Source organism: Solanum verrucosum, unplaced genomic scaffold, assembly GCF_900185275.1.
Source record: "Solanum verrucosum unplaced genomic scaffold, falcon-dt-bn FXZP01000277.1, whole genome shotgun sequence".
Classification (NCBI taxonomy): Eukaryota; Viridiplantae; Streptophyta; class Magnoliopsida; order Solanales; family Solanaceae; genus Solanum; species Solanum verrucosum.
Window position 1 is genome coordinate 1526708 of NW_026019945.1, and position 27655 is coordinate 1554362.

Here is a 27655-nt window from a genome sequence, read left to right on the forward strand (position 1 = left end):
TGAGTTATATAACTGTTCTCAAAATTGTATTGACATTTTTGAAAGGTAAACTTATTCTTTATACCCTTTAATACTTTATTCGATATTCTACTATCCTAAAAGGAAATTATCCTCAACTTTATTCTAAAAAATGTAATTTTCAGAATATTATCCTTAGTAAAAGAAAAAAGAAGAAGCAATTTCTTTGAGATAAAGAAATCTCAATAGAGGGTCGAGTGCTAGCTCAATTAGTGAGCTATATGCATTCTATCGTTAAGGAGGTTTAAATATTTTCCTTGTATCGAACATGGTCAAAGCCAAAATATATAATGAATAAAAGGAAAATCGGTACTGGGATAGCAAGAAGATGCGTATTGGCTAATAATATATCTATTATTTTTTTTCGGTCCGTCCCATAACAAGCTTCCTATTGGCTTCTCAAACTTTAGCAGCAACTTGTGTTTGTGTTTTATTCTGCCATGATAGCAACATAACATCGTCAGCTTTGCTAAGGATCTATTTGTACTTATTAATATTGGAATTTAGTACTTTGGACTTATATTTATATATATTAGTAAGTGATTTCTTGACACAATATAACATTTGAGCGAAACGTTGACAAAATTCTGACTCCGCCCCTGATCACAATCACATGTTTCCCAATAGAATTATGCAAAAAACTAAATTATATTACTAGGTTAATTATAAAATAACTCTATATAATCGTTCATAAAAGTGTAGCAAATAACCTAAAAAATAAAATGTTACAATCGGGTAAAATATACTTGGGAGTGTAAACAAGTGGCGGATCTAAATCATAAGCTATCGATTCATAGTAACCAATAGGCTTTTGTCACGTGACTTGTATATATATAGTAAAGAATTCACTAAATATTTATAAATATTGATTATGAACCTAATTGTTACTATATTATTTTGAAATAGTTATGAAAAACATAAACTTTAAAATTTAAACTCGCCTCTATAATAAAATATTCTTGATGTTATCCATTTGTAGTAGTTAGTTCCTTCACAAATATTCTTTTTGTTGTGGTAAGTAAAAAGTTGAAGACTTGAAGCTCTTTTCCTTCCTGCCATATTTATGTGTGGTTACCATACAAAAGAGTGATAATATTGTTTTCTCTTAAAAAAACTTCAAATTCTTTTTGTACGTTTTGGTCTATGAAGAAATGTTTTTTTAAAAAGTTTTCCTCCCGATGTCTAGTATTTATCCATATTGAAGCTGATAAATTTGAATTCGTGCATTGTTTGACTCATTTCAAAGGACGATGCTTCCAACAAAAATTTTTTTCCATTTCCACTCGAATTCAAGATCTCTGATTAAGAATAGAGTAATCTCAATCATTCCATCACAACACATCTTGCTATTCAGTGCTTACTCAGCTTGATCATCTCCTTATCTCTATTCTTTTATATGCCCTTTTTCATATATGTCTGTTGTTTGTTCGACTCTTATCAATACTAAAAGCCAGTCAACCACTCTTTACACCCTTTTCTAGAAGAGTTTAAACTGTATGCCCTAACAATATAAAAGATATTTAAAAAGCAAATTCAAGATTTGAAATTTATAAATTCTAGCAATTCTGATTTCTACCAAACATGTAGAATAAATTGTGTATCATTACTGCTTGTAAGGTAATTACTTACAGTTTTTTTATGATAAGCATTGCATGGCAACTTGAAAGAAAATGGTAGCAACAAATATTGTATCACAAGTTTTTTTTTTTTTTAATCATACCACAAGTTTATATACGATGATAGTTTAAATTTTTATATGGACTGCAAATTCAACTCCAATAATAAAAGTAGAGATTAGATAGAATTATGGTACCTCAAAGCAAACAATGAAAGTATTTACTCTTCATATTCTAAATATATGACAATAGATGAAGATGTAGCATGCAAAATTAAATAAAACTGTCTGAGATCCCAGCAATAGTTTACAAGAGCTGACTGTTAGAGGCCAAACACATCTACAAGATAAATGTGGGAGTATACAAGATTGGACATAATTAGAAATGGTTACAATATAGAATAACATAAGAGAATGTTGCATGAGAATGGTTTGGTTCCGATGTAAAACTCAGGATGTATGCCCTTCTCTTAGAGATGTTTGTATATCTTGAACCGATAACTTGATACCCACAGGCCACAATGTTTACAAAACATGACTCAACATCTGATACCAAATTGAAGTTCTCATCAATTTGAATGCTCTTATATACACTGGCAACTTTAAAGGTATCAGAGCCTGCACCCCGTTGGTGTGTTTGTGTATCCTTAAAGTAAGTGATGGTTTTACTCGAGGCCTGTGAAATCTTAATCTGGCAGATGCTTATGACCCCCATGACAAGCCAAAAAAATTTCGTCCATGCCCTCATTGCACAGGAGAAGCGACTATCCGGATGCTGAAGGCAAAAGTTCATGATAATTGACTAGCCAACAGTCTGCTCAAGAATCACAGAAACTCACCTCGGAAAGGTGTCAATATTGATCAGTGTAAGGGCAATGTAGAACCTATTAAAGATTAGAAAACAGCCTGAATAAGCTATAAAAGTTTCATAGATAAGCACGAAGGTGCTTCAATACATGTTTTGTATCCGAGTCAAACTGATACATAGTGTAAACGTACCTTTCCTTTTGTGTCATCATATGAGGCACTTTGATTACTAGAGTGATCATGCTCTTAGAATTCGGGTCAACTTGTAGACCTGCAGGAGTTGAACCAATTAATCAAGCCTTCGTCGGTCATGGGCTGATGATAGATGAATTAAAAAAAAATCAAACCTGAGCACTTCTACTTGGCAGAGGCACTTCCAAGCAAAATCTCATTCCATCAGCTCTGAAATGGAAACGTTAAGACATGCATTATATAGAAGTTTAATATGGATATCATGTAAAAAAAACATTGGAATTCATCTTCCTAGAAGAAGTAGAGAACATAAGTAAGTGACTAATTATGAGTCGTGTAAAAACAAGTGAAAAAGGAAAGCAATTGATTGGTTACCTTCTACTAATGGTTCTTTGAATATTTTGATCTTGGCCAAGTAGTCCTCTACCACCATACTTGTTTTCATCTGTATTTAATGTGACCTATAAAAGTTGACCGAACAATAGGGTAAGAAATAGCCAGTGAAGTTACAAAATCCATAGATCAAGTAATTAAATGATATGTCGACTGTGTTCCTCGATAGATGTACTATTCTCTGGAATTTCAAGTTATAGCTAGAGAAGTAAGAAAATACATAGGTCGAGTAATCAATGATATGTCAACTGTGTTCCTCATAAATGATATAGCATCTTAGGACCACAAGTTTCAAATGTTATGGCATGATGGCATGTTTTAAGACTACTAGTTCCAAAAGTCATACTCCTTTTTTTCTTAAAATCTGTACCTAGTTAAATAGGTTTCACATAAATTGAAACGGATGGAGTAACTTCTTCATGTTCATGCGGGACTGAGAGAGAGATCGAATTAGGAAAAGAATGATCCTCTACTCACACAAGCTAGTGGTTATTCTATTAATTTACTACGGAGGCAGGCATAGAAGTAGGGATAGAAACAATAGCTACATAAATCTTTTCAACTTACATACCCATTCCAAGTTGATGATCCTTTTTTCACACTTCACCGTTATGTGGGAGTGAGAGATGAATATAGGAGAACTTTAGACAGGCATTCAGCAAGAAAAGGATAAAGTGACACTTACTTGATACTCTCCAGCTTCTTCCACACCTATAATGTATCTTTCATATGAATTGACAGGATGAAAGTTGAACACAAAGAGATTGGGACCTCTCAAGTAAGAAATCACCTGTTCCAAAAATAATTTCACTCTTTATATCCAAGAAATAGATGTTTGCCATAGAAACTACCTATATTGATAAATTCCAGCACACAAGCAACTGTTATGATGTTCTTCTCCACCCCCCCACCCCCCCAGGGTCACAGACCACTAAAATATGAAATACTCTCCATAGTTAGGGAACCCCAATACAGGGCAACTCGAGCATCACCTTCTAATTATCATCAATCAGGCACACTAGAAAAATGAGATACAGAAAAAAATTGAAATGGAAAAATATCAAATAAATGAGAGACAATGTTTGTACCATGGTAGTATCATTGACATGGTGAATGTTGGCAAGACCTCTGGACAAAATTCTCCCATTTTTATCCAAGTCCATCATATCCTGAAAATGGAAGGAGTCATAACTCTCTTCTTTCTTTTTCCCTTTGGTTGCAGAACAACTATTCCAATTTACAGCAGAGCCAGAAAGAAAGAAAGAGATGCATAACATATGCCTATAACTGGATCAAACACAAGCTATCTCATCAACCAACTAAAAAGAAAAAAATAATGGTTATGGAGAGGTGATAAATACCATTCAAATATGACATAAAACAATAAAGACAGGAGTAGCACATGAACCTCATTTACTAATGCATAGCTATGTGAGCTACCTTTATTGACCATACAGTATATCGTTTCCACATAATATCAGAAAAGGTTGCTATGGCATGTGGAAGCCCTAACTATATATACCCCTTGATGAGAAATAAGGGAACAAAGCAATATGTGGTTTCCAACAAAATATCTACTAAAGAGTACACTATTTTTTCAGCACAGAATATCAAAAAAGGGTTGCTGTGATGTGTGGAAGCCCGATCTTTACTCCTTGACGGAAAAAAAGGAGGAAAAGCAACATCTAATATCAAGCAGAATATATACAAAAAAGTACACTCAAAGGGCAGATCACTTTAGTGACAGTCATTTACTAATGCGCAACAACTATGCCTACCTTGCATTGCTCGTATGGTGTATTTTCTCCACACAGTATCAGAAAGACATTATCAGGATTAATAGAAACCCAACAATGATGTATGAAAATGGAACAAATTTACTCCTTGGGGGGGGGGGGGGGGGGGACAAAGCAACAAGTAATATACAACAGAATATCTACTAAACAGTACATCTCAAATGCAATATATTCAGCAACAGTCGTATAAGGAGATTCTACACAAACACACACACACATGTGTGTATATATATATATATAAGTATATTTAGAGAGAGGCAGCAGAGCGCATTTTGCATAATTAGAAGTTCGATGGTCACCTTATCAAATGAGAACAATTGATAATGTACAACATCTTCCAATAGATCCCAGCAACGGTTAGCCAGTGAAAAGGAGAAATTGTTGCTTGACATTGGAAACTCTACTCTCTGTTGCAGGAATCAGGTCATTTGGTACTAAATCTACTGTAGTATAGTTGTAAACGTCCACAAATCATATATGCAGATAATAACTACTCACCTTTGGGTGACCAAATTCATTGCCCATGAAGTTGAGGTATGCATGACCACCAATTGTAGATGTAATTAATCTGATCATCTATTTAATACAAGAATATTCCAACCATAATTAGACAAGCCCAAATGCATGGGAATATCACAGAACAAGCAGGCAAGTAATCTAAAATTGTGCTGAAAAGAGGGAAATAGATTCCCTTGGGTAAGGAGTTTATCTGAAGGACTAATCTATTAACCAGAAAATCAATGAAATCAGATTCATCAAGCTGAACTATTTCCCAGAAGAAGAAAATATTAAAAGGCTAGTTCCTTCTTGAAGCACATACAAGTTTCACCTGAATGCCCCTACTTATTGACTGCAACATCAAGAACGACGACAACTGTACAGAGGTTAATTTGACCTCAAATAAGAGGTAAGCATGAAAAAAGAGGCAGTCTAGTGCACAAAGCATCCCGCTTACCAAAATAGAGGGAGACTATATTTAAGAGACAAGTGAAGGGTGGCTGTTCATAAGAGTCAGACCTGATCAACCAAGAAATGTCAAGCAGTTTCCCTAGTGTAACAAGCAGCCTCTAGGTAGTACCAGATATTCACCTTCTACATGAAGTGTAAACCACAAGTAAAGAAATTACCTTGTGTAACGAGCAGCCTCTAAGTAATGACTCTTGTGATATGGAAGATTTCCCCAAGGAGTTACCAATCAGTATTTCTGCGAAGGAACGACTTCCAGAAATGGACTAAAAGAGAAGGGAGAATTACAACCAGTCAAATAATGTAGATTGTCAAATCAGACCTTTACAATATGAAAGAAAAGTAAAGGAAAGGGGAGAAAACTCATAAATACATGACAATAAAAAAAAGTGTAGCTACCTGGTTGTGATTTTCTGCATACAAAAGCATTTTATCAGTATTTTGTCTGTCGCCCACTAATGTGCTAACAATCTGAAATAAGTCAACCATATTAAATTCCACCAACTACCATAGCATTAGATGTTCAAAAGGAGAAAAATCCTGTAAGCCAATGATGCAAGGTTCAACCTTACTCATGCACCATTCATGATCAGGAGTATTTTCAAGTAATGCAAGCCACATCTCTGAGGCAGAAAGATTGGCAAAATAATCAAAGCCCAGTCCACCTTGAGATGTTGGATCGCAGAGTCCAGGATACAGAGTTGCCTATGTAACAGAAAGAAATCTTTATGAAAGGACAGTTGGGGGTCTGCAGAAATTAGAAATGTAGAGTTTGTAATGCAGGGTTAGTGATATACAGAATGTAATTCAAGGATTAATAATGAAAAGATTGTAATTTAACGATTACATGCTATTGGATATTTGATTGTTGTATTAAAATTTATTACACAATGTATTTTTGAAAATATGTTTTTATTTTTTAAAAATAAAATATTAGTTACTACATGAAGGGTTATTCTTTTCATTTATTGTTCTAATCCATGTATTACTAACCACTGCATTCTTATTCCACATTCTATCCCACATAAATATAAAATAATACATAGATTCCCACATAACTTATGTGAGTATTAGTTATGTAGAAAGGAAAATTTGAAACCAAACACGTAACAGATTATGCTAAGTTTTACGTGGAACAGAAAAATCAAACCAAACATTGTATTAAACAATGTTGAATTTTATGTGGAGATTATTTCTCCATTACTCCAACCAAATGTCACCCCTTGTCTCAAGCTACAAGTTGCATGTGAAAAGCAAGGAAATCTGGCATATCTAGTAATACAAGACTAAGAAATAAGCTTGCACAAGAAGAACACTCAACATTGAATTATCTTTACTTATCAAGAAACATTTAGTGAAATCCTCTTTTCAAGAGATATCTTGAAGTATCATAAGGTATACTCAGCAGAACTAAGTTAAATAACAAAGGATTTCTACTCGAAAGCATCAAAGGAAAGCGATGAACAATTCAGAAGAATTGAAATAGTTCACTTACATCCTCCGCAATCGTGATCACATTAGGATGAAGAGCATGTAATACTTCATTTGCTAAAATGAGGTACAATAAGGCCTCCTTGTCAACATATTGGTTACAGTATCTGCAACAACAAAAGTTTTAGATTGTCGAAGAAAAACCAACCAACAGAAAGATAGATGCTCATAATTTTCCAATGTTTAACATACATTCTAGTCACATAGTTTTCAAAATTGAGGTCCTTCTAGCTTTGTTTTCTAATCCACATTACAATCTCTAGCACTTCCTAATCAAGATAGATACCAAAATCCAGTTAAAAGACTGCAAATATATGAATCTTAAATATATGTCATTGGTGAACAATGTGTAAACATTTTTTAATAAGTAAACAGCGCATGAACAATTAACTTGACACAATTGAACTTTTGATGCTTACTCATCCATGTCACCAGTAAATGAAGCAAATCCATTATGCGTATACAACATGGACGAGAGCGAATGAAAATGGAAGCCATCGACATGATACTCCTCCACCCACCTGAAAAATACCATTGTATAAGCAACATGTCAAGAAAATAGTTTCTTGCACAATCATGTCTGTTAGGTGAGAGCATTTCGTTTCAAAAAGAAGTTTGTTTCTTATAACAGAAATCGCTCACGCTCATGCATCAACCATGTGAACGTGGATCTATGAGACTTGACAAAGAAGAAAACATACATACTGCCAACTGCCAATTGACTAGGTAATGGCCCTCTCAAGCTCTCATACCCTGATATCTTTTCTCTAAACCAGCAACAAAGGGCTGGCATTAGTGAAGTTTGGAGCAATCAGGTATGGAATTTAAGTTATAGGAGAGCCTTGAATGACTGGAATTTGGACAGATTTGCTGAGTTCCTAAACACCATCAATCAGTTCATTGGAACTTCTCAAGCTCAAGACAGGTTGGGGTGGATAACACAGGCACTTTTTCAGTCAAAACAGCTTATCACAGTTTGAAGCTTGATAACTAGCTGACCTAGTTATGGCCTTGGAAGCACATCTGGAGAACTGAGATCACATACAAGGTGGCTTGTTTTGTTTGGTTGATAGTCGAGAGAGCTTGTTTGACACGGGACAGGCTACAGAAGGGGAATACAACTTTGCTTTCTTTGCCACTTATGTGGAAAGTATACACAACTTTGGGACGTCTTCCTTGCTATGATTGGTTTGAGCTGGCCAGTGTCAATGTCTTCGCTTGACATGCTTTCCAGCTGGAACGGAAGGGGAAGCACAAAAGCTAAAAAAGAAGATGGAATATGATCCCAGGCTGCATATGGTGGACAATCCGGAGGGAAAGAAATCTTAGATGTTTTGAAGGAAAGAGAAACTCAATCCAGAAGATAAAGCTTAGTTGTATTTTGCTTTTTCATTTTTGGTATAAATAAGTGTACATAGGTGACACTGAGGCCCTAATGCAACTTTTAGAGCCTCTGTAGTGCAATATAATCTTTGCCTAGCTTGGTTTTTGTTCACACTCTGTAATTATGGCTTCACAGTCTCTTTTAATTTTAATACAAGTTGTTGCCATCTCAAGAAAGAAACATCAACAAGGCGATGACACTCTAACAGACTTACTGTTGACAAACAGGCTCACCTCCACTAGGTTGGTAGATGAATTCTCAGCTTACAAATTTTCTTCACAAGGTGCCAAATCTCTAATCTCTGCTTACTTAAAGCAAATTTTTCTTTCTTCTTTTTCCTTTCTACTGGGGGGCTGGGGGCAATGGAAATTCTTTGAGAGGAGTGGTTCCTGTTCTAGCTTCATGTGACATGAATGAGGATCATTGAATTCGGACCATGTGAGAGGGATGGAGAGGACAATTGTCTACAATTTCACTTTGATAAATAAAAATGGACTTCATCTGGGAAAGAGGCAAGAGGACGCATGCCTGTGAGCAGAAGCAATTTAGAATTTTACCAAGAGTGAATCTACTCTGATACATTGTGAAATTGAGGAAGAGGACTTATTTTGTATTTCCCACTTGATACAAATGAACTACAACATAAACCTATATATAGGTGTAAAGTACAATAAAATATAGCATGAACTTAATAATCAAAGGATGGTGGTGCATTTATTGCACGGCCAGCAACATTTATCAGGTGCCAAACCTTCGACTTCTAACAAAACTTAAAACTAGCAATGAAACTGAGAGAATAGCATGCATAGGATGGAAACCATATAACAATAAACTCACCAGTTCAGATTTGAAAGAAGAAAGTGCAGAACATCAAGATCTCCATATTTGAACATCCGTGTGCCCCAGAATTTGTGGTGTCCACGTTTACCTAGTTATGCAGTAAATACAGAACTCAGGATCCAAAAGGAAATCATATGATATAGAAGTACTGAAAACATTTAATCAGATATAGTTCTTTTACCAAATTACTGAAGAGAACTCCAACTAATTAGAACTTCCATCAACATAGGAATGCAACAAAAATAGTATATTAGATTTACTAGTAGAATAAACAGTGAATATGGTGTCTCACTTGCTTCAAGTTAGAATTCTCTCCAACCCTGACAATCCTCTTGTTATGTTCTGTCCTGACCAAGCTTGATATGAAGTTTATATTTTTATGGCCATGTACAATAGAAGTGCTTGTTGTTTGCATTAAATTTAAAGAGTATTTTGCATAAATATATAAAGCGGTAAATGAGGAAAACAAATTAGAAAAGGAACAAGGTTAACCTTTCATGGAAGATTCCACTACCTCTCATTTGTGCTTATATATTTTGTATATGACAATAATTTACTTTATTATTAAGGCAAACTGACACACACACACATAAGCACGTCTATATACATTCATGTGAGTGTATATGCACTCCCACAGCTCTGTTTATGAATAGTGGAGATATAACTCTAGTTTGGAGAAAACCAAAAGTAGCCAGGCTATAGTCACCTATGCACTGAGTGTTGTCTCATCCTTCCTAGAGACACAGATTGAGGTTATTGATGTTCTATTTCCACACAGTAAATATGAGAATCAAGTTTGGGTGAATGAAAGCAAGAAAATACAAATTCTCAAAAACTATTGCCAATCGCAAAAGAGTGCAAGATGAAATAAACACACATTAGCTACTAGGCATACTAGGGCAAACGAATAGCGACCACTACTTTAAACTGCACCATGAAGAGCATGTGTCACATAAATACACATTTGGTTTAAGCATACCAATATTGCAAATGCCTGTGTCACGCGTCACACATGGCCAGTGGTTTAGCACGTGGTCACACGTGTATACAAGCCACAAACAACTATTTTCCAATTTATCTTTCCAATTTTTGATGATCTTATGGGGAAAATGATGGGAGTGATTTAGGGCTTTTCAGCATATCTATTTTCAAATCCATTACAGGCTCTTCAATAAAAGAGAGTATGAGTGCTGCATTGGGTTTAACCATTTAAGGAAAGAAAAGATTTTGATTTAAACATATTCATAATTTGACATCAATTTGATCTCCCATATCAATACCAGATTCCACTCCCTTGTTGAATCAAAGACACTGTTATTGAAGACCATACATCTTGTTCAATGTACACTTAATTATACCTAAGGGAAAACAATTGTGCAACAGATATTTGAGCTAGTTAGAGATCCCTACGTAGAGCTCAAACTTCTTCCAGAATGATGCAGCCTGTAGGCCTAGCCAGCAGTCATTTTTGTTGTGTAGTACTAGTAGTTCCAAGTTAGATACTAGAATAACAGAAATGTAAGCAAATTGGTTGGCGAATCCCAGAACCACATGTCACAAATGACACATGCATCAGGGAACACAGTGTGATTTTGTAATGTAACAAATGAAAATTAGTCAGGGAGTGAAGTGCTTCTAAACATTCTCTTGAAGACTATACCAGTGTGGAAATAGCAATCATTTGCTCCATCAAAAAGAGATAACCCAACCATTTCATCTGCTGCTGCATAAGAGTGCACAATCTCCAAAAAGACAAGCAGTCCAAGCCCTGCAAAACAGAATACGATTAGTAAAACCAATACGGATAAAGAGAAATCATAACAAGAAGGTGTATCACAATGCTATCCAGAATGTTCATTAATGTAATATGACAATGTCTATAATTATTACCAGCACTCACAGATTAAAAGCAAGAAGAGGCATAAGCTGGAAAGGGTCTTGAAAAATCTTTTCTTAATTTGAGAAAGCTAAGTTGACATGTCGTGTCTTGCATCTTTCTTTTTCTTTTTTTTTTTTAGAGAAGGAATGTTGGTGTCTGAGACATCATTATTCGCCTTAAAAAGAAGGAATTTAAAGCTATCAACATGGTTTTTAGACGTTTCTTGGAATAGTTTGAAGGCGACGTGTCTTAGAATAATTTTAAGGCTCACAAGATAGCATCCTCTAGTTGACAGGACTATCTGTCAATACATGTCATTCCCAAAAATTATAAAATATGTTCACACTTCACAAGGCTCCTACTTTCCTTAGCAAGTAAATGGTGTTTTGTGCTTCCGACGCAGCAAGCGTTGGAAGGTGGGTAGGTTCTGAAGAAGAGTAAGGCCTTAGCTTAAGGCAACTAGCTGCAAGGACTTGATAGGATAAAACTCGTTCAATTCTTTTTATTCAGGTTGAGCAATCTGCAGACAGCGGCATAGACGTTTAGGTTTATGGAATATCCAGTAATGAATGAACATCCTCTAAGTACAAGAAACCAAATGGAATGCATTAAGCAAATATAGCTTCCAAATGAACCTGGCAGAAAGATAATGTCAACGAATTGCTGGGGTGAAGACCGTCGGAGAAATTTACAAGAGACTTAAAATACCATCCCTCAAGCCATTTGGTGGACTATTTGTCTTGAAAGAAATGATAGAATTATGAAGGCCGTAGGAGAAAATTACATTAGTCTAAAACAAAGATGTCTTATTTTGCTAGCTTTTTGGTGCAACCTGGTTATTGTACATGATGTTCATGCAATTTTAGATATAATCAGGGATCTTCATAATCTGTAGTTATGTTTTCTTGGACTGGCTTAGCTTGTGCTTGGACACGCGATTTCAAGTCATGATTTTTGGACATGCTATTTGGGATCATGATTTGAAATCATGACTTCATATCCCAAATTCTCAAAAAAAGAAATCATTTGGGATTCCAAATCATGATTTCAATTTTTTTTCAAATACAAAACTAGACCCATAAGTTCATATTTTGTAAAAAGAAACCAGCATTTTAAATTTTACAAAAAAGATTCATGCTCAGCATGAAGTGATTGCCCCTACCATGTGAAAGAACTATATTAAAGAATAGCTAGTTATCAGGAAATGACACCTCTATCACAATCATAGAGAATATGGTTATCAGATAATTAAAAGGAAAGAGAAAGCAAATAATATGCAACATAAGTAGTCACTAACAGCATAGCAGGACGTAAACCATATTTGCCCAGGTCAAACGTCAAGGATTACCATGTGCTTCATCAACCAAGCGCTTGAAGTCATCCGGTGTGCCATAACGGCTACTAACAGCATAAAAATTGGTCACCTGTATAGGAAAAAAGATGGTGAAATCATATCAATGGTGAGGAAGAAGCTATAAATCATCGTAATCAAAAAGAAATTATAAATCATAAAGGCTGAGCATGTTCCAAATCTATACAAAAAGGTTATAAGTAGTTGCCCAATACACTATCCTTATAGCTAAAAAGAGTGGGGGGGAAATGAAGATGCAATATTTCAAATGTATAACCGGACAATTGGTCAACTAAAATTGTTCAATTTACACTGTGTTCATGCAGGATTCATGAATTTACAATCTGTTAATTTTACCAGACTTGAAAATTGATTAAACAAAAACCAGATTATGCATCTGGTATATTTCATATAGTAATTGAATACAGGGGCATTGTCGCCTGTCACCAAGTTCAAGCCTTGTTGACAATGTAATCCAAAGTAAGTAAGGTGAAAGTCTAATTACATGGCTCACCTTTTTACAGTAGGAAGCACAAAAGTCCAATTTTGAGAATGTATCATATGTATCTTTCAGAGATAGAAAATTGAGGAGAAACTAATTCTAACTCACTCTATATCCAACAGTGAAATAATCCTTGTGCTCAACAACTCCAATAATTTGTATTGCATTGTATCCAGCTTCTTTTACATGCGGAAGGACCTGGAATGACAAAAAGAATTATTAAATGAAGTCAACTTGCAAATACAAAAAAAGTGGTAAAAATTCTTTATCCATACAAATGTAAAAACATCGAAGAAAAGAAAAACAATCTTTCAGCATAATACAGAAATATTTCTGATAAAACAGGCCTTTCTTTTAAATAATATGGATTAAGTTCAGATATAACAACCTAAACCAAAGACTGGAAGACAATCATATTTCTACTTAACAAGATTTTGAAGAGTGAAAGTTAAAAAGTTTTGATGTCAACACGAATTGTAAGACAAAGTACAATGTAGTCACCTTGCTAATAAAATCATTGAAAGATGAAACTTTTGGTTCCTGGCCAGAGATGCCAACATGACATTCATATATGCGCAAGGACTTAGGCTTGACTGGTAGCTTGTGTTTCCATTTATAAGCATATTCAGGAGGTGGTTCCCAATGGACTGCTAATGCTTGCATCCCGTCTGCATCTGCAAATGAGTAAAGGAGTTCAGCAACATCAAGAGAAGGACTACCAGTAGCTAAGGAAATAAGAAATGAAACCAACAGCAATGATAAAACCAACAGCAGTGATATGATTATGTCCTGCATCTCTTTTACAGCGAGCATGGAGATTCAATTTAGAATTATCTACTCAAAATGCTAATCACAACGCACAAGTCAATTATGGAGGCCCCTCCCTCTCCCCCATACCGCTTTTGACCAAATGAGGGATTAGATTGATTTCCTAGATCACGGAACCAGCTAAAACCGAAACGACAATCAACCAAGCTTAAGTTAGCTCCTTAAGTTCGTGCCTCTACTCGAGATTCATGCACTTTCAGACAGACGCAGATTACGATTTGTTGTGTAGGAAGGGGAAGAAAAAACAGAAAACCTGTGCTTGTCATTCGTGTTGTGCTTTCGGTCCGTAGTTGTGGCGCTATTTCCCATTCTCAACTTTAATCTCTCTCTCCCCCCCCCCCCCTCCTCCCCTCTCTCTCTCTCCCTCCCTCCCTCCCTATTCATGCAACGATTGCTGACCCCTTCTTCCCTTCACAGATAAGACTAATATCTTCTTTCACCGAGATAAAACTTTATATAATGCATCAGTTTATATATTCACAAACCTTTAAGGTAAATTATACACACCTAGAATATATGCCACTTACCACTCCACCACTTCAATTCAAAGTGGTCACCTACCTTTTCCCATTCAATCTAAATGATACTTGATGAACAAAGATTTACCTCCAACTAGGTTAGGGGTTGTTAGATCTAACCTCCAACATCTTAATGCTCCGTGCGCTACTCAAGCTTCTTAACAGCAAATTATTAAATGGGGTGTATGAACAGGACATTCGAAGCATGCAAACATACATGCACTAGTTATGGATAAATCATAATAAACACAACACATATTGTAGCTTGTTGCACACCCAAACGTGTGGCCTAACGGTCAATGAGCACACCCAAACGTGTGGCCTAACAGTCAATGACACTGGAATGAATTATGGGAATCAAATACGCGTGGAAGCTAGCGTAGACACCATTGACAAAAAAATATAGGCACATATTTATGTATACGTGTGTGTGTGTGTTGTAACTTGTCATATCTAAATGCAATTATAAAATCCTAAGCCTGTAAATACGCATACATTTATGAATGTCACTGACAGATCATTTAGGCAGACAAACTGAATACACCAAAGAAAAATATTTATAATTCTAGATGCTTCCATGTTTCTTCTTGTTATATCTCGGCTAATAGAATATTAACCAGTTATGGATGTAAAAACAGTATGTAAATTCCAATAAGCAGTGCTTGTTTACCTGGAATGACAAAATTGGCCCACGCAGGAACTCGTTCAAGAGGCCCATTTGGTGTGTTAAAATACACCCTGTATTTGCTTCCATGAGGTAAAGCAGGCATATATTTCTGTAACCAGCCTTTCCTTCCCTTTTTAGTTTCTAACCAGTAAGCAATAGGAGGCTGTTTCATACGAAATTTCTTAAACGATTCAGGATCACCTATAATATTGTAAATATCATATTCTTTTCCACTATCTACCACATCATACGATGGCAAATTGCTTGCTGGATCCTTTTTTTGTTGCTCTTTCCAAGTTTTGTATCGTGTAGCTGCATCAGGCATTGCTTCTAGTTCCTCTTCTGTTTGAGGTCCATTTGGTCCGAACATTTCCTCATATAACTTTGCTGCCACCTCATAACGTGATTTAATGAAGCGATCTTCTCCAGGTTCCCAATACTCATCATTTGCTTTTTTAAAGATTTCTTCGACGGTAATACCCGTGTCACCTTTATCATAGTCCTCCGTGTAATTGTACTGTTGAAAATACAATTTATCAGGTTCTTCTCCTTCACGTAATTTATCTTCAAGAATAATAAACCAATACCCATAATCGTCATGACCAAAATGACCCTCTCTGGCACAGTTACCAGTTGTTGACCACCCATTGAAGTCACCAATCAGAGCACAGTAGCGAGCACCTGTTGCAACATCTTGGCACTTGTATTCAAAACTATAAAAGGAAATAAAAGCAAAGAAATGATTGCTGCCCATCAAGTGCTAAATCCACTCCCCCATCCCATCCAATTGTGTCACACAACTTACGATACACAAAGAGTTACATTAACTTGCATATAACCTCAGAGTTGGAATTAAAAATCAATATATTATTTACATTCATGCATAAAAATAACTTTACATGGGAAACCCCATATCAAGTCTTTTTCCCCAGTGATATCACACCATAGTCCTAATGTGAAACTAAGTGAATTGGATGGATAGAGAACTTTAAGGCAATAATGAAAATCAGAAGATACCAAATAGTGAGCCACTTTCAAAATGTCATGTAGTGGATGGATGAAGTTTGAAACGTTGATGGAGTTTATATACTAAGTATTTGCAGAATTGCTAATGTCACTAAAAATAAGCACCAAATGGTCATATCATAATGAAGCGTGAATTAATACAAAGAAATTAACATTAAGAAGATAAATTCTGATATATTAAAAAACACATTAAGAAGATAAATTCTGATACATAAAAAAAAACATATTAAGATGACAAATTCATGTATGGATTTGAACCTGGAGCCCATTCCAAGAAATCCACTCGATGTTGCATGTTACGATGCATACCCATTAATTCATACCTGTAAAATAGACATCTAGAATCAGTCAAAGACTAATCAAGATGCATTATATGATACTATTAGCAAATAGACACACAATGATACTTGGACACAAAGACAGATAGGAGAGAGGAACGCAGGTGTCGACGAAAGAAATTCGCGCACAAACTAACCCAGTAGACATCTCCTTGAGACTGAAATGACGAGTCAATATTTCATCCTTCAAGTCCTTCAATGATTTATATCTGCAAAACAGAATGGTAAAAGAATGAAACACCCTGAAAATGTTGCATATCAAATGGTTCAAAAATCAAACAGAGGGAACCGTCCAAGGATACTCGAAAAAGTTGCTGCTCAGTAATATTTTTGTAACGAGGTTTCCAGAAAGGCAAAAAAAAAAAAAATCATAGAAATATGTTATGTGCAAAATAGGAAGAGGGAAACAGTTGGAATCTTGACAAAAATCAGTTGTGAAATTACAGGAGTTATTCTCAGTTTAATACTGTTAGTTCTGTTCTGTGAAGTTACAGGTGCTGTTCTCAGTTCAATACTGAAATTCTCCCCTCATGAGCTAAGCTAGCTTTTGGCCTTTTTGAGCTGAGTTAAAGCCAAGGTCCATTTGTTCACAGGGGGCAATAATTCCTTACTGCATGAGGAACTAATGAAAATATTACAAACTCTTATAATTGCTGATTGTGTACAATTCCCATTCAAACTCTAACGACAGTTGATCGCTCACAGTTATCGTCCTTTAGGACAAGGACATTTTCTAGAAGGAGGCATATGTTAGTGCAAAATTGGAATAGTTTGAATCTAGTTGTGAAGTTATAGCAGCTATTTTCTGTTCGCAACTTTTAGTCATTTTAGTTTCTTTCATCAGCTTCAGTGCAAATGACTTCACTATATAAGTAGCTCAAATTGTAATAAGAGATATTTTGAATTATGAATATTCTCATAGAATTCTCATTTCTCTCCCTATTTCTCCTGTTAGCTGAACAAATAGCATAACAAACACAGTACATAACACAATTTAAGGCATTGTAAAATCACCTTTCACGAAGAAATTGAGCAAACGCTTTATGAGTAATGCCGTATTTGCTGAGAAATCCAACAGGATCGATTCCTTTCTCTTCCTCCGACTGTTTGTACTTCTCCGGTCGTTGCTTCCGTCGTTGCGGTGGCGGTTGCTCCGTTGCTGAGCATCTACACCTCGAAACTCGAGCCCGGCGGCTGCGAACAAATTTAAGCTGGCGACTGGTTCTGCTTCCGGTTTGAGATAGAAAGCTCAGACGAGAATCGCTTAAAGGTGAAGAAATTCGAATTGAATCCGTCAGAGAGAGCATTGTTGATGCTAATTTCTCTCAATGGAACTAAGGAGGGAAGAAGATGAACTGGTGCTTGTTTTTTTTTTTTTTTTTCGCCTTAGTGATAAGAGGCGGGTACTGTAGCCAATTTCTGTAAACGGCTACCGGGACGGACGTAAATGGTAGGGAAAATGACAAAAATGGTTCCTCATGTTTTATGGTAAGTTAAAATTAGTCCTTTTATGTTATGAATTGAACAGTTTTAGTCCTTTAATGGTTCGCAGACTGCTACTCAATAGTCATCATAGGAGTATTACTTTATTATATTCAATTATTCATGATTTATCGTGTTTTAGTATCTTAGTAATATTCATAAAATAAATCAATGTTTTAAAGGATACTAAGTACTAACCTCTTTAAAGAAACGAGACAAATGAAAATAGATAGATAATCATCGGTATCCTTCTTACACTACGATTTAAGAAAAGTAACATAGGGATGGAACACTGAAACTCATATATTCTTAACATCAAACAAATATCACTCCATAACTACTTGAAAATGAAAGGAAAATGACGCAACAAAAAAGGATTCATGAAAGTCTCTCGGAAACCTCACTTACCCGATGTAAAAACCTTCCAGGTCAAAAGTTAAAAATATCATTCTTGAAGTTTTGGCTACAAGAAAACCAAAGGTCAAAAGTTCAAGATCGACTATTTTCAAGGCCATTATTGTAAACTATCCAAAGTCCCTGATCATTTTTGGCCCAGCTTTGACTACAATAAAATACATAATGGGCTCAGAGCAAACTTGGATTTCCAGTGCCCCAATGAAGATGTACTGCTTAACTGTAGTGGGCTTAGTAATGGGCCTATTGTTCACACTACAGCCCACGTCTAAGGCCCATAAACAAATTAACAAACAAAAGCTCCGAAAAGTTTGTGATTTGAGGATTTTCGGAGTCTTTTAGTCACAGTTCGAGGTCCTAGCACATTTCTTTTAGCCACTGTTCGAGGCCCTTGGCACGTTTCTCTTAGCCTCAATTCGAACCTAACTAATAGAAGTGTGCCGGACTCAAACCGTGGCTAATGAATATGTGTGTTAAGCTTCCTTAAACGGAAATTCTGATCTAAATGGTCCCTCGTAAGAAATATATACGTAACAAATATAAAAAGGATTAAACGTGATTCTCTAAGTTAATAAAAAAGAGGGGAAAATGTGATAATATGAGAAGAATTCTTTAAAACTTTTATTTTAGCATCGTAACGTATAGACAATAGGCCAATTAGCATGGTATTTTTTCTATGTAGATCATACAGTTAGGCAGTTAGCTTGTTCAATGTTCATAAATACTTGTGTGTGGCCGCCAACAAGCCACGATAAAAGCCTTTTGAAGTTATAAATACGAAAATAAATAAAAGTTATTACCATATGTTTTTTCTGATAAAAAGAAGACAGAATCAGAAAATAAATAGGACTCCTTGTATATATTTTTACTTGTAAGTTTGAAAATCATATTATTTATTATTTAGTTCTTAATTTACTCTTATTAGAAATTATAATTATTTTTCAAAGCATTGAATTATCATATAGTAAAATTGATATTTTATTTATTATCTTTTAAAAATATCAAATTAATATTGAACAAGTAAAAATAAACTAAAAAAATTAATAAAGATTAAAAGAAAGAAAAATAGAGGGGACAATGTTTTTCTCGTTTACTAAAAGCTGACAAAGTAGGACGATCCAAATTAAAGTCACACAGCATAGAAGGGTAGAGTGTGATTAAAGCAAAGCCAGCGGCGGCCGGTGATGAATTAAAAAAGGAAAAAATGAGTGTGTAATATACCCACTCATTGTGGAGGAAAAGAACATTGTAGTTGGATAGCGTTATCTCCAAGAATGTACACTCACATACAAAATACTCTCTTCGTGACGATATTTGATTGAACATGAAATTTAAGAAAAAACATGAATAATTGCAAGTACTTATCGTTAATAATAGTATTTGACTAAGCATTAAATTTAGTGTGCGATATTTTTTGAAAAAATACCTAAACACACAATTTATTTTACTATATTCTCTAAAATTTTCTACTATTTGAAAAAATTATAAAAATTCCTACTTTACGCAATATATCAGTCGGATACATCACTTTACGTGATGTATTGATCAGAATCAGATACATCACTTTATGATGTACCACGACGTATGTAGTGTATCGGGATGCTACTTTACGCTATGTATCGGGACATACGCTATATATTGGGACGTTAATGTATCCGAAACCAAAATGTGATATCAAAACGTTGAGAGATGTATCTGAAACTCAGACGCAATGTACCGTGACATGTTAGGATGTATCCAGATTCCACCAAATTTAAGGGATTTTTGTAATTTGAAAAAAAGTAAATATATAATGTAATTAGCTCTTAACACCATGTGATTTATGCAAAATCTACCTTCTTCTTTTTTTGCGAAGCCAAATTTAATCAAACATCAATATGCCTATGGAATAATCGAGACACCACATAAAAAAAACCAAAAGAAAGATACAAGTGTTTTTTGTTACCCAAAGGATCTTAAAGAGTTCCAAAATGGCGTGAATCTTTGCCTCTCTTTTTTTAACGTGTCACAGCAGTGAAACCAACGCAGTTCAGCACTGGGCACACAGCTTTTTATTTTTTGGTCAGCAAGAAGGGAATGGGCATGATGATAAAAGGTGTGAATCAAAGCTGTTTTGGCCTCTTTGGCTTCTCACTCGAAATTAATGTGCTGCCGAGTGAGAGTTGGCCACCGCCCACGTTTTATTGCATGCCATATATCTTACTAGTAAATTTATTTATTACTACAGCATCTCATCTCATGGATAGTTAATAGGACTTGACACTTGACTTAGACGGTGGTGCGATGGAATAGTTCAGATCCTTTTATTCTTAATTAGAGATTTTAAGTTTGAGTTTTGATAATAATAAAATGGTTGGGAGTGTTGTTTTTGGAAATGAATCTTACAATGCGTGAATCTGTATTTTGCTGGACGTTAATATATATATCAAATACTGAGTGGAAAAAATGAAAGGGAAGAAGATTTTGGCTGACATATATGCTTGTGTAATATTTAATGTCATTTATTCAAGATATATTAAAAAGGGTGCGAAAGATTCTTAAATTATGATTAGAGTTTTTAGTTGTTGTACAATAGGTTAGTTGAATTCATAAATATAGCACCTAACCTAAGTGGTTACTAATATGGTCCTTTTGGTGGAGTTTTCAAAATATGTTTATTTGTTTCCAATAATATTTTTAGTCATAAGTGGTTTGGCAAAAATAGTTTTGAAGATTATGTTATAAGTTTTGTTTCACTAATCAAATTTGAAAAATATTGTTTCGGGTGATAAAGCAACAATAAAGTGTTCAAATAACTATTCAAACATTTGATCAAACATGTTATACTTCACAAAAGTTATGACAAGTTACGTCCTTTAATTTTTTTGCTTTATATCTCTCATAAGTACTATAACTATAATTTGCTACATGTAATGATACAAATTAATTCACCATCACATAGAAATAAAAACACGTCTCACGTTTGCCTATAATTTAAACGTTAATTATCAACTAACATTTGTTCATGCGTTTTATCATATACGTCACAAGTATCTAATGATATGTGCTTTATCAACAAGTAAAATATGCATTCCTCACTCCATAACACATTATTATGTAAAAATATGATAAAATTTAATAAATATTCCTCCAATCTCAATTTAGGCAATAACTTCCATTTTTTATACTCATTTAAATGCAATGAGTTTGGCTAATATGAATTGTGTTAATAAATGGATATAACCAATTCAAACTTTAACAAACTAGACAAGTTATATTGGCGTGAACTAATATTACCATCAAACCTATATATATGAAATACAAAATGCATATCCACATAAAAAAAATCATTTTAATCATATATAATCAATATAATTTCCGTCCAAGGGAATTCAGATGAATTCCTAGACCTTTACTAGCTCCGTCCCGTCCATAGGCTTATCTTATCTTGGAGGACAGTTGTGGGCGGCTGTGCTTAAACTGTTGTTATGAGGTTGTGGAATCTTACTTTAACAAGTATAAAGATGCTATAACTACTGATGAAAAAAAGAAGTTTGTTGTACCAACTTTGCAGCCGTTAAATTGGCTTTCAATTTTTCCTCTTGTAGCTTTTTACCTAAATTACCAAACTAGTGTAGAACAATATTCATTAATTTTTCTATAAAAAGTGGTGGTAGTTCGACCAAAACGACAAGGAACTAAATGCTTTAATTGTGTTGTGTGGATTCTTTTTTCTTGGCTGAGCTATACGATACGTCAGGTTGGCGCGCACAGATATGTAATGCCTTTACTTCTCTATTTAATCGCTGGAGACGACGGAGCCAAAAAATTTACTCGGGTTCAAAATTTAAAGAAATGAACATACTATAACTAGTCGAAAAAGATTTGATATCGAGCATATATATATATACATAAAATATAATTTTAATATCATATAAATATTATAATTTTTTCGTTATAAGTAATTCAGATGAACCCCTAAGCTTCACATTTTTTTGACCGAAAATTAAAAATTGCTCATCACAATTTTTACGCCTTCTTTGAATGTGATAGAAATGTTATTTCTATTAGATCATCGGTTAAAACATATTTTTTTTAAAAAAAATAGGTTAGAAAAATATAAAGTTAAAGAACTTTTGATAAATATGCAAAAAAAATAAAAAAAAATAGAGGACGGGTATTTGATCAGATGAAATAGAATTTTTTATTTGATTAAAATAGATTGAGTTTAATATTTCTATTTATTTTTTCTTAAAAGAACATACGTCATGACATTACAAAGTGACTAAATATATTACTTTTCAGATTGGATGAAATAACAAAAGATATATAAATTTTCTAATATTAGAAAAAAGAAAGTAAGTTTATTTTGTTCATTTATTTTCAATAGTTCGATGATCATTTAATAAATATATATACTCGTACTTCTTTCTAATATAAAAAATATTTTGTCACTCATAATATCAAATGGATGCTTAATTTTGATTTTATACCAAAACTTATAATTTTGCGATTGCGTTAAGTATCTCACATAATATATACTAGATTTTGTTGCCCGTGCATAACATAAATGGTATGTTTTGGGGCTAATAACGAAGTTTTTGAAGCGATTGTTTGCGTGGATAAAGGAATAAGTTTTTTTATCACAAACCTGTACTTTCTTTGACGCTATTGAAGGCACAATAAGACTACCACATACAACATTTTCGAACAATTTTATGTTGTCAATTATCACGATTTAATTTTAAGAATCAGTGAATTTTTTTTCTATTTTTTTAATAAATATTTTAAGTTGTCAATTATCACGATTAATTGTATTTTATACATAATTTTTAACGATAGATTAATTTCAAGAATCAATCGAATTTTTTTAAATGTATTTATTTTTGAAATATTTTATGTTGTCAATTATCATGATTTATAGTATTTTTACGATAGATTAACTTCAAGAATCAATGGAATTTTTTGTATCTTTTTCAAAACATATTTTATGTTGTCAATTATCATGATTTATAGTATTTTTACGCAATTTTTAAATATAAAAAATTGAAAAAAATAAGACAAATAAATTAAAATGGACCCAATATATGTTATTTTTGTTGTCTCAATTTATGTGACACAAATGAAATTTGGAGAGTCATTGAATATTATATATTATACTTGGGCATAAACTCTCTTACGCATGGGCCCAATAACTATTATTTTTTGTCCTAATGTATGTGACACAGATAAAATATAGTGAGTTATTTAAATTTAATATGATTTTTAAATATTTTAAGTTGTTAATAATGTAATTTATAATATTTTTACGTAATTTGTAAATACTTAATATATATTACTCCACTTGTCTTAATGTATGTAGCATAGATGAAATTTCAAGAGTTAATCAAAAGTTGTTAATTGTTAAGATTTACAATACATTTTACGTAGTTTTCAGTAATTTGACATTAAATAATACATATTACTACTTTTGTCTCATTTTATGTGACATTGATAGATTAATTTTAAGAATCAGTCAATTTCTTTTTTTGTGCATTTTTAATAAATATTTTAAGTTGTCAATTATCACGATTTATTGTATTTTATACATAAATTTTAACGATAGATTAATTTCAAGAATCAATCGAAATTTTTTATATGTATATTTTTTTAAATATTTTATGTTGTCAATTATCATGATTTATAGTAATTTTACGATAGATTAACTTGAAGAATCAGTGCAATTTTTTGTATCTTTTTCAAAACATATTTTATGTTGTCAATTATCATGATTTATAGTATTTTTACGTAATTTGTAAATATAAAAAAAAAATTAAGACAAATAAATTAAAATGGACGCAATATATGCTATTTTTGTTGTCTCAATTTATGTGACACAAATGAAATTTGAAGAGTCATCCAAATTTGCACTTTTTTTAATTTTTTTTTTTAAGTTATTCATTATTGTGATTTATAATATTTTTATGTAACTTTCAAATAACTTCCTAATTTATGTGATATGGATAAAATTACAAAATTAACCCTTTTAAAATGTCTTCCAGATATTTTAAGTTGTTAATTATTATTATTTTTAATACTTTTTTGATAATTTGAAAATGATATATGTTTTTTTTTTTGTCTCAATATATGTGACCCGGATAGAATTTTGAGAGTCAACCTATTTTATGGTAGAATTTTAAATATTAAATATTTTAAGTCATTTGTAAATGATTTATTATATTATATTATTATATATTATATTATATTATATATTATATAAACTCCCTTAGAAAATAAAGATATATTATATAGTAGAATATGTTTGACTTCAATTTTTATATTATATAAGTCGTCCCTCTCCTAATTTCTTTTATGTATAATTGAAGAACTAAAAAGAGAGTCTACGGTTTTTAATATTTAAATGCTGCCTACTTTGTAGCTATCGATATAGCTGCTATGCTTTCAAGCGTCAATGACGCTAGCATTTTTGAGTAAGATTAAATGTATCATACACCCCTTCAACTTTATTTATAGGTTTATTATGCAAAGGTATATGTATATCTACCTATAAAAATTGTGGTGGAGAGGTAAGTATTCCTTTATTTTGCTTTTGCTAGGGAGCATTTTATTCCAGTGTGGAATTTTCTTGCGAAAATTTAAATTTAGTCAAACTCTAATTTAATTATCCGAGGAAACTAACAAAAAGGTATACATATATCCCAATTAGTCAAAACCTTTAATATAACATTTTTAATATTAAAATGCTAAATCTCCAACACTTCTTATTTAGTTTCTTGTAAAATCTATTGAAAATAAAAAATATCGCAAGTCATACTGGAAATTAAAAATTCGTCCGTCTTCATCTTGAGTCCTTCATTCTATTGGCAGATAGTTTTAAAACTTAAAATATATGATTAAAAAAAGGATCAATTCAGTGTAATAAAACTCTGGTTATGCATGAGATTCAGGAAAGGAGCGGATCATAAGACACTTTTATACGCAGTTTTATCAAGTTTTTCTATAAGAGATTATTTTTCACAACTTAAACTACGTAACCTCCAGATCACATGACAATAACTTTATCAGTTACACGCAAGGCTCCCCGTGTTAACAAAAGGTAAAAACATGAAAAATGAGGGGGAAATGTATGTTCATTTTACGAAATTGCCGGCAGGCTTAAGGGTATTATGACGGTAATGTGAATGCACAAGACTTGGACTTGAATTAAATTTGATGAATTGACTTTGTATAAACATTAATTACAAATAAAATTCTCATGAATACTTTGCTTCATAGTTAGTTTTTGTTGGACTTTTAAATTTGAATAAAAGTTTGTTTGGTCTATTGATCAATATTGATCATGTGAACATACCATTTGTTCTTAGTTTCACATTTGTAAGCACATTGAAAATACTGCAATCCCCCAAAGACTTGCCGAATCTTCCTTAGACTTGTATTGACCTTTCTCGAACTCGTGTTATAGTCTATTTGATTAAATTTTTAAAAATATATCTTGTCAAAATTGTTTTGAATTTTTTTTTTTTTAAAGAGTATAATTTATATTTGACTAATTCATTAGAAAAACACCCTCATCACTATTAGAATAGTCATTTTTACTTTGCCAAACTTCCAAAGAGTGTTCACGGAGAGAAATTACTTCTTCAAACTTCTGCTACTATTCAAAGATATTTATTTGTCCTTTTAAAAAGATTGTCAAATATCTCAACTTTATAAAATAGGTACTTTTAAGTTTCCACTTGATTGTGAATTCAAATATTGATTCTTTATATCTATATATAAAAAAAATCTACATATTTATAAATTATATTAAAAAGTACTCCTTACAATATCCCATATAACTAAGAATTTTAAAAACTTACTCCTTTCATCTCAATTTATGTGATATAATTTGATTTAATATATATATATTTAAAAACTTAAAATTTAAAATAAATCAAAATTATTTATATGATTATAAATTATTTCAATAAGTGAAAAATAAGAATTTTAAAATCAAGTAGTAATTCTTAACATAAATATATAATTTTAAAGAAAATTAATTAAAATAAATAGACAAAGGAAGTAGTTATTAGTTAGTAGTATTTAACTCTTCAAATAATAATAGCGTTCACATAGAATAAAATGAACTTGAAGGCTCCCCATATTAATTAGTATAGCACTATACACGGTAAAGATTTAAAGCGCGGCCTGGTCCCTTACGCAAACAGTAAAACGCGCCGCAATGTGAAGTGGAAAGCAGAGAAATATGATAGGCAAGGTATTACAATAGCGGTGATAGCGCAATTAAAAGGCACATTTTCACGTGTCTTCATGTGGACGCCTTTTTTCTTTAGCTAAGGAAACGTCGCTCCGCAGTCCGCAGTCGGCCCAAGCTGTCAACTCTTCTTCCCTTCCAACACGTGGTTCACTCTCCACTTGGTTTTTTTTCTTGCCTCTCAACTTAGACGGAGAGGCAAAATTACATAGGAAGGAGATGTTGATCGGATTAGCTTGAATGTACCTCGATTAATTATTTTTTTACGTATTTGTTATTTTTTATTAACATGTAGATATTGAATAATTTTGTTCATCACCACTTATATGTATTAAAAAATAATATTTAATTGCTTCGTTTTAATTGATATGACAGTCGTTTGACTTACTACAGAATCTAAAAAAAAGACGTTTGAAAGTTATGGTTTCAATTATAAATCATTTCATTAAGGATAAAATGAGCATTTTAAAGTCAAATTGTTACGAAATATAGAAATTTTATGATTTTCAATTTATTTCATTGATAATATATCCTTAATTAGATGCTACACGCAAGGGGTAAATTTAGTGTAAAGCTTACAAATTCGACTGAATTCAGTAATTTTAATAGAAATATGTATTTATCTTAATCAAGTTATCATTTTAAGCCTAATAACCATCTTAAATTCATAAAATTTAAATTCAAACTCTGTTTCGACTACAAGGAAGGAAAGGACTTAATAGTGAAAAGTACAAAAAAGCAAATACATTGCTGTCATTGGTTCAAATACAATGAAGATTCTTTGTACACTTCACCTACTTATAAAAGACCCCAACTCCACTCAATAGCCATTAACTACTTAGCTGCATTTGTAGGCAAAATATTTTCCACCATATAAATATCACCACCAAGCATATACTTCTTTCATTATACCCA

At 33.0% G+C, this 27655-nt stretch overlaps 1 protein-coding gene across 3 annotated transcripts; it reads right to left on the minus strand.

The window, feature by feature from the left end:
- Positions 1-2081: 2081 nt before the first annotated feature.
- LOC125840724 (1,4-alpha-glucan-branching enzyme 3, chloroplastic/amyloplastic) lies at positions 2082-18021 on the minus strand. Of its 3 annotated transcripts, none has more exons than XM_049519691.1 (22): positions 17626-18021; positions 16749-16820; positions 16532-16596; positions 15251-15928; positions 13736-13908; positions 13343-13432; positions 12730-12805; positions 11163-11270; positions 9500-9590; positions 7698-7799; positions 7283-7385; positions 6355-6492; positions 6187-6258; positions 5949-6053; positions 5320-5397; positions 5121-5228; positions 4114-4194; positions 3711-3815; positions 3008-3093; positions 2788-2842; positions 2633-2711; positions 2082-2517 (listed from the first exon to the last, which is right to left on the minus strand). In XM_049519691.1, exons 1-21 carry the CDS (start codon positions 17916-17918, stop codon positions 2679-2681), a joined length of 2712 nt encoding a protein of 903 aa, XP_049375648.1. In that variant the 5' UTR covers positions 17919-18021; the 3' UTR covers positions 2082-2517; positions 2633-2678. The 3 variants fall into 3 exon arrangements, with proteins under 3 accessions (XP_049375648.1, XP_049375665.1, XP_049375657.1); XM_049519708.1 differs by lacking the exon at positions 17626-18021 and adding an exon at positions 17056-17195 and having other exon boundaries at positions 2084-2517; XM_049519700.1 differs by having other exon boundaries at positions 2390-2447; positions 17626-17979.
- Positions 18022-27655: the final 9634 nt, after the last annotated feature.